The sequence below is a fragment of the Alosa sapidissima genome, chromosome 14 (assembly GCF_018492685.1).
Source record: "Alosa sapidissima isolate fAloSap1 chromosome 14, fAloSap1.pri, whole genome shotgun sequence".
In the NCBI taxonomy this organism is placed as follows: Eukaryota; Metazoa; Chordata; class Actinopteri; order Clupeiformes; family Clupeidae; genus Alosa; species Alosa sapidissima.
In genome coordinates this window covers 19,402,940-19,415,973 of record NC_055970.1, presented here as the reverse complement: position 1 = coordinate 19,415,973, position 13,034 = coordinate 19,402,940, and the positions used below count along the sequence as shown (strand labels likewise).

Genomic DNA, 13,034 nt, shown 5'->3' with positions numbered 1-13,034 from the left:
TTGCCCCATATTATTAAAAGAACATCTCAAATAAAACCCATTAGTCTTTCAGACAAAATACATTATGTATTGCATCTTAATTGCATAAAAAAGGTTAAAAACATTAAAGTCAAAAAAAGAAAGGGAAACAAAAAACTTTTTTTCTAAAGGGATTATTTTTTACACCGGTGTGTCAGTCCTGACGTTTATATGCACATCAGTTTCCCTTCTGCAACTCCTACTGTTCCTGTACTGCGTCCTTCATAAAACACACACACATACACAACAGACCACGTGCGTCACACAAGCACGCACACGCACACACACACACACACACACAGACAGTCTTCCATATTGCTCCACTGCACACATCCAATGTTTTTTTCCCCCCTCTAGCTGAACACGGTGCTATATACATATTATATATCCAATCAGTAGTATGTAAACCAGCACACTGTTATAACTCGTATAGTTAGTGTATATAACAAGCACAAAGCCACCGCTTCGGCGGAGTTTGGGGTCCAGGTTGCAGATAACCACAGGACCAGACCAGTGGAACGGAATTTGCGAGTCTGTGAGGGATGCACTGGATATTTAGCCACCGTCACCTCAGACAAAGCCCCAGAAGGCACGTCCCTACTGGGGGGGGGGGGGGGGGGGGGTGGGATGGGGGGGCGGGGCAACGGTACTACTGCATAAGGCGTCTGTGCTCAACGTGTGCGCTCTGGTCAGCTCAAACAGGGAATTCAGAGATGTAAACATTCAGATTGCGTGTGTGGCTGAAGAGGGCGATGGACAAGGGGGTAGGGAAGGGATTATTACTTTATCTTGAAGGAAGAAAGAACAAAACAAATTTAGTGGTGATGGTGGGGGCAATACACAGCCATCCCCCAACCTCTCTCGCTCTCACATACTGTACGCACACGCACACACACACACACACACACGTACGTGCACACTTTACAGAGTTCACAGGTTGGGACGGGGTGGAGAGGGCACCCCTGAAGAAAACAAACGATGGTGAGCGGGAGAGAAAAGCCTTCAACTCCCAGTATCCACCACGGTGGGTGTGTCCCCTCCGGCCCAATCAGATCACAAGACACAGACAACACATGACACACGTGGGATATACATATTTTAGATTTTTTTTTTTTCGATTAGAAAAAACTGCACACATAGAAAAAGTATTGATTATTTTTTTTTCCGTTTTAGCCACAAGACGAGAACTAGAAAAAGAAAAACCCGCAAAAGAGGCCCTCAACCCATCCGGGAAGGCAGGGGGGGGGGGGGGGGGGGGGGTGCTGCTAAAAAACGAGAGTAGAGGAGGAGGAGGGGTGTAAACAGAGCAGAGATCACATCTCTGGGGGGAGGGGGAGGGGGTGTTCTCTGCAGCTTTGGAGGCGTGAGGCTTTCTCCTTTTAGCCAGACCGCGGAGGACTTTACTCCCCCCTCTAGCCTTTCACTGACCTCCAACCTTCCCTACAGGCTGCACAGTTGCTGGACGCTGCTGCAGTCTTCAATGGGGCACGGCTGCTGGCTTCACAGGCAACTGCTCTCTCACTGGGCTCAGAACAAAATGGCTGATGCTAGGACTACATTCAGAGTTCTATATGTATGTGTGTGTGTGTGTGTGTGTGTGCGTGTGAGTGAGTGTGTGTGTGTGTGTGTGTATGAATGGATGGAAGAGTGTGTGTGCGTGGTGGGGAACGGGAGAGGAATTTACCGACTGATATAACTAGTGTGTTCTCGAACACACTGTAACACTCTTGAGTTTATTAGATAAGTAAGTATAAATATAAGTATATATACTCTTTTGATCCCGTGAGGGAAATTTGGTCTCTGCATTTATCCCAATCCGTGAATTAGGGAAACACACTCAGCACACAGTGAACACACAGTGAGGTGAAGCACACACTAATCCCGGCGCAGTGAGCTGCCTGCAACAACAGAGGCGCTCGGGGAGCAGTGAGGGTTTAGGTGCCTACTGGTCGGGGGTCCGAACCGGCAACCCTCCGGTTACAAGTCCGAAGCGCTAACCAGTAGGCCACGGCTGCCCCGTGATGAAAGCCAGTGAGAAACTGGGCTCCTGGGAAATATCGTCAGAGTGTTGCCATTACATTACAACACCAAAACAAACCGTGTGTCCATTTATGGCTGAAGCTACAATGACCCACTGATAAACTAGTCTGCTAAATGGGGTATTAATTTCTGTCTTAATGAGTTTTTCCCCAAGGAGTACACTGTGATCTTGATAAGGGAAAATAAAAAATAGCCTTGGCAACAAAAAAACAGTAGACATCTACTGTAGCTATTATGAGAGTGATGTGGACTTGTTTCAGAAAGAAGTTTGATAGTAGTTGGTAGTGCGTGTGTGCATGTCTGTGCGTGCGTGCGTGCGTGCGTGCGTGCATGTGTGTGTGAAAGTGGGAGAGAGACAACCCCGCCTGTGGCCAGCAGCCCTGCCCTGAGCTGCCGTGGTACTGAGGGTAGATGGACTCAGGAGTAGCACAAACCCACGAGTGCATAGAAGGAAAATCAAGGAAGCACATACAGGTTATTCTTAGTTCATTCTTATTTTTTAACAGTAAGAACTTTTTTGTCTCTCTTCTGTGATTTGTAAACTCTACATCAGGATTTAGGTTCAATTTCTTTTTTTTTTTCTTAATTTAAAAAAGCTTGTCAACACACACACACACACACACACAGTTGAACATCAACAGGTTGCTAATATTTCTATAGCTACGTTATGACAAACTATCACAGGAATATACCCCGCGACTCAGCCAATAGCTCACGAATACAAGGGGGAAAAGGATACAAAAAGCACGCGCTCGCACATACACACACGCGCGCGCGCACACACACACACACACGGCACAATGACCAAACGCAAGGAACACAGGGGTGCTACAGAGACCTCGGCCTTTAGCAATAAGGTGGCAACGATGACGTCTTGGAAAACACACACAGGAAGCAGCATTTGTGTTCAGTGTTTCTTGTTGTTTCACTTCTCATTTGTTTGTTTGTTTGTTTGTTTCTTTGAGTAAGTTTGTTCGTTTTGTTTGTTTGTTCTCTCTCTCTTTTTTAAAATCCTCCTGTCTCCTGCTCCTCGTGAATCTCAGAGGTGTCCCTCAGTAGAAGTGAGCCAAGGTCTGCTTCTTATTTTCCGATGTTGAAAATGTAAACATTAAGAAGGGCCTTGCTTTGAGGTACTGAGGCGTGTCCACAACAGGACCGGGACCAAGTTGAGGCGGTCAGTCAGTCAGACTGCAGGAGCTGGAGAGAGGAGCAGGAAAACTGGGCCGTTAGTGATCCGAGTGGACGAGGCGAGTAAAGGCGCGGCGTGGCGCGGCCCGTCAGCGATGCAGACTCTTCTGGGCCTCCTTCAGGAGGGTGTCAAAGTCCATCGAGTCGTACTTGCTCTTCACGGGGCCAGGGCCAGCCTCATCTGCACAGAGGGAGAGAGAGAGAGAGAGAGAGAGAGAGAGAGAGAGAGAGAGAGAGAGAGAGAAATACTTTATGGTGACATAAATGCAGTTTATCTTCAAGCACACTTCCCTCCATATTGTGCTGCGTTGTTCTCCCTCCCTGTGTGTTTGTGTGTGTTTTTGTGTGTGTGTGTGTGTGAAAAACATGTCTCCTGTGTTCTTGAGTGTGGTTCTTAGTGTATTGCAGTGTTCTCACTGTCCTTACCCAGGTCTATGTAGCGTTTCCGGCTGAGCCGACGTGATCCGTTGCCCACGTTCTGGTACCCTGACCGGTACCGTTGAGAACCGCCACTCTGTCCCTTCCTGAAGGTGATCACCCCACAGCGCTCTCTACTGACTGGCCTACACACACACACACACACACACAATTAAAATCTACTACAGTAAAATGCATGTATGCAGAAATGACTATGTTTAAATATGTGTGTGTGTATGTGTGTAAGATGATGCTTACTCGTTTTTGATGACCACTCTGCAATCCTCGTGGTCACCGAAGGCCTCGAAGCGCTTGCGCAGCATGCTCTGGGTCACACTGCTGGGCAGGTTGTGAATGTAGAACACCCGGCAGTTATCCTACACACACACATACGCACACACACACACAGACCAGTGAGGACCAACGTCAGAGGTCATATGCACACATACTCAAGAGAATGTCAGATCATTCACACACACGTACCTATTGGGACTACTATCTAGGTAACTGTAAAAGTGTGCACTTACATCGTTCTGCTGTCCGGGCTTTGCTTTATTTCGCTGTTTGTCGCCGTGGCAGGTCTCAGAGTTTTCGCAGCTACAGAGAAATAAGCCCACACACACACGTTGGTAATTAGCATCAGCACTTCTTGGACAATGAGAAGAGTCAGAAAGAGTAGTAGTGGTAGGGTGTCTGAGTGTGTGTTAATCACACTGTATATGCATGTGTGTGTGTGTGTGTGTGTGTGTGTGTGTGTGTGTGTTTGTGTGTGTGTGTGAGAGAGTGAGTTTGAGTGTGTTAAGCACATCTGTGTATGTGTATGTGTGTGTGAGTCAGCGAGAGTGTGTGTGTGTGAGAGAGAGAGAGAGAGAGAGAGAGAGAGAGAGAGAGAGAGAGAGAGAGAGAGAGAGAGAGAGAGAGAGATAGATAGTGTCCAGCACACCTGTAGCTGACTTTGCTGCTGGGAGAGTGGGGCTCGCAGCAGGGAGCGGCCGGATGCACGTTGCCGGGAGACGGCGAGCGTGGCGGCCCGACGTCCTCGTCCACGTTCCTCGCCGAGAGCGCCTGGGGCGGGGACGAACAGTCGGCCGCCCGTCGGCCCTCCCCCTCCTTCCCCTCGTACCGCTGCGCCGGCTGGCTCTGCAGTTTGGAGCAGAGTCGACTGCCCTCATCGACCATCACCGCCTGCTTCTCCCCAACCTCGCTGGACGCCTGCAGGGCTGGAGTGACCGCAGCAGCGGCGGTCATGGTGACGGTAGCCGGGGGACTGGTGGGAGTCAGCAGAGCGGAGGCCGGGCGTTTGCGGCTCTCGGACAGGTTGAGCAGGCAGTAGTCGTGGTCGCCATAGGAACGCAGTGACCCCGGGCGGAGGGGCCCGTGTGAGCCGCCCGCCTGGCCCATGCGCTGGAGCTGCGCGTACAGCTCCGTCTGCTCCGGAAGCTTCCGTGCGTGACTCCGCGACAGGAAGCCCCGGGAGGGAGGGGACGGCGATGGCTTGAAGAGCTCCTCCTCCACAGGCTTGTGAGGGGGGGTGGTCGGAGGAGTCAGGCCTACACACACACACACACACACACACACACACACACACAGAAATAAACACAAGCTCACCGTGAGTCACTCGAGCCATTATGCCTGATGTTACATAAATAGCCTCCTTCCTCCTTTCATAGATGAAGACCTAGCTTGCTCCAGAAGACAATCACACAGACGCTCTCTCCAGCTGAGCAAACGAAGAGAGGAAACAGACAGTGTGGTGTAGAGGAGGTGCTGAGGCCCCAAACACACACTATTATTAGCTGCTGCAGAGCGTGCTTCCATTAGTCTGATTGTATTTCAACCCTGTTGAGGAGAACTTTGTACAGACTGGCTTTGGATACATAATCAGTACTGCATGGACTGTCTCACTGCTCTGAAATCCTCTACCTCCTCCTGGGAGTCTGACAGCTGACCTGCAGAGTTCTACCTGGTTAGTGCCCTTCTCATCCGATGGACATGCATTACCGGTCTCTACCACAGGGGGCGCACTGGAGACTTTATAGAGAGTTATAAAGATTTTAATAGAAGAACACATAATACACAAACAGAGCACTGAGGACAACCACTGCAGCACCAAAGACAAACATACAAACAAACAAACAAATAAATAAATATTACCTGCTGTGCCACACAGCTCCACGCTAAGTGTCGCCTCAAAGGGCTTGTTGGCATACTGCGAGTCTCTGATCATGGAGAGAGAGAGAGAAAAAGAGATAGAGAAACAGAGGGGGAGAAAAGAGACTGACATCAAGGCACCGAAGGCGAGAGTGTCACGGTTTTATTACTGTTCCGTGATAATGTAGACATTTTTCACTGGTCTTAAATGCCACCTTAAGTCTTCCACACAACGCTAAAACAAAGCCCTTGCCTTATTTTTAGTTGTTTACCCCAAAAAGTATCTGTAATTACCCGAGCAGTCCTGCTGCTTTGATGTGCTTTGATCTATTTTTAGAACGGTGTTACTATGTGAGGCTTAAAAGTGCTGTGGGATGCTGGGACAAAAAGTAAATATGATGGATCTCTCTGGTGCTTTATATTGATGGAGAAGTCCAAACTGTACTACTTCAGGGCAGATGCTGCCTGTGTGTGTGCAGTTGTGGTGTGTGTGTGTGTGTGTGTGTGTGTGTGTGTGTGTGTGTTCAAGGGACACCTACCCTGTGGATTTAGGAGTAAGCGGAAGGCAGAGGCAGGATCTGTTCTCTGTAATGGGAACAAAAAAAGCGTAAGAACATGGTCTCCTCTGAGCGGCAGAAGGGCATCAGCATAGAGAAGGGCACTGCGATGCGGACACTCGAGCTGTGTGCTCTGACTGAGCTGCTGCTGTGTGTGTCTGTGCTGGAAATAATAGTGCTGTGCTGCTGCATGTTCTGGCTGTATAGTTACAGCTCCTGCCAGTTTAACTGCAGAGTTGAGTCATGTTATCTGTAGAGGCCTGTGTGCAGCTGTGGAATTCTGATCTCTGCAGTTTCTACACTACACAAAGAGAGAGAGAGAGAGAGAGTAACAGAGAGACAGAGAGAGAAAGAAAGACAGAGAGCGAAAGACAGAAAGAATGAAAGAGCAAAAAGAGAGAGAGACAGAGAGAGAGGGTGAGAGAGAGAGGGAGAGACAGAGAATGAAAGACTAAAAAAAGAGAGAGACAAAGAGAGAGCGAGAGAAAGAGAGTGCCTGAGATGGTGCTGGTGTCCCAGGCGGCCATCTTACCGCTGTCACAGAGAGGGCTGCCGCTGCACTCGGGGCTCTTGTGGAGGCCGTCCTTGTGGGCCGTGGCCGTGTCCATGGAGACCTGCAGGGGCTCGTCGGTAGGTGTGGAGGTGGCCGTGGAGGCGGGGCTGGACGGGACCCGCATGGGTCGCGACCTCTTGGCAAAGCGGCTGGGGAACGAGGCGAGACGGCGGGAGCGCCGCACCGAGAACGAGGCGTCCTGCTCGCCGTCCTCATCCGCTGCCGGCTCGGCCTCCGGTTCCGGGCTTTTCCGGGAGCCGTGGGCCACCTGCGGAGAGGCGGGGGGCGGTCGTCAGGGTCTGTGGGCGTGTGACAGCGGCGCTGGCAGCGTCAGTCTTTGCGCCTCCGGCGCAGTAGGGGGGGCTGTGGAGGCGGTAGGGCTTGCTGACGTCCAGCGGGCTGACGGCCTGCAGCAGCTCCCGGAGGAGCGAGTACGCCCGCACCTCGCGCTGGCGCGTGAACGCCAGCCGTGGACGCACCGCCCCCACGCCGCTGCTGCCATGGTGACTGGTGCTAGCCCCTGCGGCCGCGGCGGCGGGCTTGTGGCAGTTCGCTGTGCCCCGCTGGACGCTGGCAGAGGCGCCGGCAGAGGGAGCTGCCCGGCGGGCCGGGGCGGCAGCCGCCTCGCGGTCCTTGCGGTCCCAGCTGGCCTGCTTGCGCGTGGGGAGGCAGTAGGTGTGCATGTACTTTACCAGCTCCACCACCGAGTGCAGCTCGCGCTCCGACGAGAACTGGGGTTTGGGCAGAGGTGCCGGGGGACCCAGGGGTGTCGCCGAGGTGCAACTCTCGCCCTCGCTGCCGGAGGACTCCTCTTCCTCCTCCTCCTCTTCTTCCTCCTCCTCTTCCTCGCCGTCCTCCTCCTCGGACTCACTGTCCTCATCATCATCCTCCTCGGCCGCCTCTTCCTCCTCTTCCTCCTCCGTGTCGGGCTCCTGCCTGTCGGTGGTCAGGTGACGGTGCAGCTCTGTGCAGAGGCGGCCAGCTGGGCGCACTGCCCGGGGCTTACGCTCCTGAGAGCCTGTGCTGTCTGCAGTCTGCAGAGAGAGAGAGAGAGAGAGAGAGGTAGACAGAGAGAGAGAAAGAGAGAGAGAGTGATGGAGACGAGGAGAGAGAGAGGGACAGATAGACTGATCAGTTAAGTGCTTGCACAAACAAACACGGCTGTCACTGATGTAGAAAATGAAAGTGGGCATGTGTGTGTGTGTGTGTGTGTGTGTGTGTGTGTGTGTGTGTGTGTGTGTGTGTGTGTCACAGTCTCAGTGAGTAAGTGTGCATAAGTGAGAGAGGAGAGTGTGTGAACGTGAGCGAGAGTGACAGTGTGAGCTGTCCAGTCCTACCTTAGCGGGAGGCCTCACAGGCTTGAGGTGGTGGTTGCGGCTGCTATGGCGATGGAAACTGGCCTCTTTGTGAGAGTCGAGGCCCACAGGCACGTTTGGGGGGGTGAGCAGGAGCTTTTTTAACTGCAGAGAGGAGAAGGGGAGAGGGGGAGAGAGGGAGAGAGGGAGGGAGGGAGAGAGAGAGAGAGAGGGGAAGGAGGAGACAGGGAACAAAACACTTATTGTAATTAGCAGGCACATCAATTTTTTCTCTCTACATCACCAACAGAACAAAACAAAAACAGAATAGACAGCAACAACACATCACTGCACAGAGCCCATCTAGACATCACAGCACATAGAACATAGCACAGTACAGCACAGCACCTTTACAAATTCTCTAACAGACATCTTTTCTGTAGATGATGCTTTTTCTTTTGCGTTCCCCAGAAACCATTCCAGGCTAGAAGCAGAGAGGAGCTTCATGTGGAACATAACATCAAAGTGGCCTGAGATTTATTTATTATTAATTATTTATATTTCTAAATGTGTTTATCTCTGGAGCCTGTGGTCAGGCTGGACCACATACTGGAGTCTGTTTTGCTCGTGAATCTGCAGATGAACGGAATGAGATTACAGGCGTCTAATCTGGCGGACACGACATGGTGGGCAGGGCTGTGGGCATGGCGCTGTGGTCCCTTCTCCAAGACTGTTGCATCCCTAGTAGCCACAAGCAGCTCCTCTCACACTTCAGTGCCTGCAGTTAAAGACCCCCACTGTCCCCTGCAGCTGAAACAGCATGATCCCTGGCCGGGGGAAGGTTCGAGAGCAGCCTGGAGTGACCATCTCATCGGGCCAATTTGGCAAGCCGGTCGCCCATGGCTGTGAGTGTCTATTGAGGAGTGGAGCTGATGGTGTGTGTGTGTGTGGAGGTGGGGGGGTTGGGTTAGGGTTGGCACGTTTTTGTGGGTGCTCTGCTAGCTGCTGGGGAGCCTGAAAGAATCTGTTTCACAGAGCAGCTCCCCCCTCGGCCATGTGGCTCTCCCCTCTGCCCTAAATGCCAGCTTTGTTTTCTGCACAGGAGGTGCTTCCAACCGCGGTACCGTCCACAGCCACCAGAGGGCTGCCCTGAGCAGCCAGAGACTCAATCACCAGTCTTCCCCAGACAGAACAGACACTTGGTTACAGTCTGAGAGGGAGGGATGTGGGTTGATAAGCTGATCTTCCTACAGGCTATGTAACTCTTCCTCTTTTTTTTTTTTTCTTTCTTTCTCTGTGAGATGATTATTTCACCATCTTCCTGGGGGCCAGTATAAAGGCCGGAGCTGCATTTAGCATCTCCTTAGGACAAATTAAACCCTCCTGTCTGATTACACCACACACACTCACAGACACACACACAATGTAGGTGTCATAAGTACAAGAGGAGCTTGTACGGTTGACCTGGCAGACACACATCAACCTCTGGCCCCTGGCGTCCATTTGCGTGGGATGGGGTGTACCTGTTCCTGTTAAACACCTTTTGGTTTAATCACCGTGGGTGATGATCTCTGAGCACCATGGCGCTGTGTGTATCTGTGTTTAGTGGCGTCTCCCACCATGTGAAATGCCAATGTCTGCCAGCCTTCATTACACGAAGGCTGCTGATACGCCAGTAATTTTCATCCATTTCAGAAAACATCCTGCAATTATTTCTCTCTCTCTCCCTCTCCTGCTCTTTCTCTCTCTCTCCCTCTATCTCTCTCTCTCCCTCTCTCTCTCTCAATATCCTTCCTCTCGCTCCTCCACTCTTTTCTTCAAATTTAATTTCACTGCGTCCCGACAGCCGCACAATGGCATCTTTGTAATGTCCGGAACAGAATGGGCTTTTCTGCAAGAGCCAAAAAAGTTCTGAAGGCCCACCCTTAAGCACAGATAAGGGGGAACCAGTGTATTGGGTTGAGGTCCGGTCCGGTCCGGTCCGAAGGCACTATGAAAACAGGCTGTTGAGTTACATGTTCCTACAGGTCTCTATGCAGAGGGAGTGGAGCTACGCCTCGGCCCGTGGATTTATGGGTGGAGGAAAAGGAGGCGGTTATGGAGGGGGGGGGGGAGTTCTGTGTTACATTCTGTGAGGAAGCAAAAATATGCAGTTTTCCTAGAAGAGGAGTTCACAAATAGGGCATAAAAAGGAGAGGGAGAGATAGATGAAAGAGAGAAAAGAGATAGAGGCCATCTCTAAGTGTGAAAACAGCACAGGTATGAGGAATAGGCAGGTGAACACACACTCGTGCACACACACACAAACACACGCACAGACACACACACACACACACACACAGACACACACCTACAGGATGCTTTAATAAACACCCTCAGCGGGCAAAAAAAGAAGGTGGGGGGAAAAAAATAGGTGTAAAAATGAAACAGCAGGAAGAGATAGAGGATAGATGAGAGAGATGGAAAGAGAGGTGTGTGCGTTGTGTATGTGTGTGTGTGTGTGTGTGTGTGTGTGTGTGTGTGTGTGTGTGTGTATGTGTGTGTGTTGGGGGGCTTGAGGCTTGGAGATGTTTAAAAGCAACTACGTACAACTGGTTTAAAAGCTACTACGTACAACTGGTCCCTGGTGCCCTGTCTGCAAAAAGGCTTCTGATCATCAGGCTTAAAAAAAAAGTGTGTGTAGAGAGATAGTGAGAGATGATAGTGTACAGAGAGGATGAGAGATGAACAGAGAGAAGTAAAGAGGGGCAAGAAGAGAAAGAGTTAGGAAGAAATAGACGGACGAGAGAGAGATAGGTAGATAGATAGATAGATAGATAGAGTAGATATATAGATACAGTAGATAGATAGATAGATAGATAAACAGATAGATATAGATAGATAGATAGTGAGTAGATAGATAGATAGATAGATAGATAGATAGATAGATAGAGAGAGAGAGAGAGAGAGAGAGAGAGAGAGAGAGAGAGAGAGAGAGAGAGAGAGAGAGAGAGAGAGAGGGAGAGAGAGAGAGAGAGAGAGAGAGAGACCAAAATGAGAAGGGTTCAGACCTTGGTTGCCTATCATACCCCAGCTCAGGGGGTCGAGAGGACTATCCACATCCACATCCACATCCACCTCAAACAAACAGGAAGGAAGGGTTCTTACTAGAGACGGGTCTTCAGGCTCGGAGCTGGGCGAGCTGCACAACAGCTCTGTGTCCACTAGGGGGCCATGCTGCTGCTGCTGCTGCTTCTGCGAGCAGAGCCGGTGCCGTCCGTCGTCCTCGTCTACATCGTCCTCGTCCTCGGGTCCGTCAGCCAGCGAGGGAAAGACAGACAGACCCCCCACCTCGTCCTCCACGATGCCGTCCAGGCTGTCTGTGAGTGCTGCCAACAGAGCTGCATTTTCCTCTTCTATCTGCAGGGGGCGACAGACACGAGGCAAGTCAGGCTAACCGTAACGCTCTGGTGTGTGCGTTTTCAAACAAGGGTAATTGAATATTGTAGCTACTTTCATTAAATGATGGAGAGACTATCATTTTGAACACCCTCTCCTAGTAACTACAGTGGTGTCTCAAAAACGCTTTCGCGAAACACAGTCAAGGCTAGCAGCTAATCTGTTAGCCGTGATCTGCAGCATTCTGAAATAATTGTAAATGGCTGTAAATATCTGTTGTAGTTGTAAAAGTAAATGGCTGAGATGTGTCGTACTTTATAAGTAATTGAGAAAGTGATTTTGAAACTATGCCAAACGCACTGTTGCTTGTATGGGCCGCGCAGTGTGCTTTCAACAGCAGGGCACTTTCATGGAACAACTCAATGACTAACAGTAACAGAAAGGGGGTTACATATCCACATATCCCACAATAAATCATTACCCACATAACTAATGACACCAGAGAGGATGATGTCACCCAGACTCCATTTTGGTCCCAGCCATCTTGGCTCAGCCAGAGGCAGTCGCCTGGAGAGATGCCGGCGTCTCATCTTACCCGCTTACCCTCCCACCCCACTCCATCCCACCCCCTTCCCTAAACTGAAGGTTAATTGAACCAGGCTTTGGAGATCAATGCTTTCCACTGGTGTCCAAAAATAAAGGCCCAAAGGGATGTTCCCAACTCAAGAGATCAATGTGAGGATGGTGGATTCGGAGATCCTAGCAGGGCTACACGAGAGGGGCACCAGGTTCACGCTTGTGACCTGAACTATGGCATGGACTCTGGGGGGGGGGGATTGTTAAAACGTCTCTGTTTTTTAGGGGGTTGTTTGTGTGTGTGATCTCACATGACAAGGGTCCAAAAAAAAGCAAGTGCCCCACAGCACGTGAGGCTACGCTACACACACACACACACACAGACAGTTGTGGTCTTGTAAGTCTTGTAAGTGTGAAAGTGTTTAACACTGAGATGTTGAAACGAACAGGAGGATAGTCTGGTCATATTTCCACCTTCTCTAAACATGTCAGACTGAGTTCCGCTAGTCTTCAGCTCCTTAGCGACAGAAGCCATGTGTTCCTGTCCTTTTACACACACATCCGTTAGTATGAGAGCGTGTCTGTGTGTTTTTCCGAGAGATTCACCAGACAGCCATTGTATGCTGTATGTGTACATGTAGGGGTTTTGGGGGTCCCCTCGCTGCCGCACACTGACCTCAAAGAACTCGGGGTCCCCTGCGTAGTGGCTGGAGGCCGGGGAGCTGCCCGACTGGTCTGTGCACCAGTGCAGCTCGCTAAGGCAGTTGAAGTCGCTGGCGTCCAGTTGAGAGAGGTCAAGGTCAGGGAAGTCTGCGTCCAGGCGGTCTGAACAGACCTCCTCCTCCCCATACTGCACCAGGG

General features: G+C 50.8%; 1 protein-coding gene across 1 annotated transcript in view; it reads right to left on the bottom strand.

Annotated features, from left to right (window-relative positions):
* Positions 1-1,935: 1,935 nt before the first annotated feature.
* Positions 1,936-13,034, bottom strand: part of ppargc1b (peroxisome proliferator-activated receptor gamma, coactivator 1 beta) — a 56,427-nt gene continuing 45,328 nt past the window's right edge. The window contains 12 exon segments of the mRNA XM_042062192.1: positions 1,936-3,427; positions 3,673-3,809; positions 3,922-4,040; positions 4,191-4,260; positions 4,607-5,213; positions 5,818-5,882; positions 6,354-6,399; positions 6,904-7,205; positions 7,207-7,958; positions 8,262-8,384; positions 11,367-11,618; positions 12,850-13,023. Of these exon segments, the coding sequence (XP_041918126.1) occupies positions 3,336-3,427; positions 3,673-3,809; positions 3,922-4,040; positions 4,191-4,260; positions 4,607-5,213; positions 5,818-5,882; positions 6,354-6,399; positions 6,904-7,205; positions 7,207-7,958; positions 8,262-8,384; positions 11,367-11,618; positions 12,850-13,023 (2,739 nt within the window). The 3' untranslated portion in view covers positions 1,936-3,335.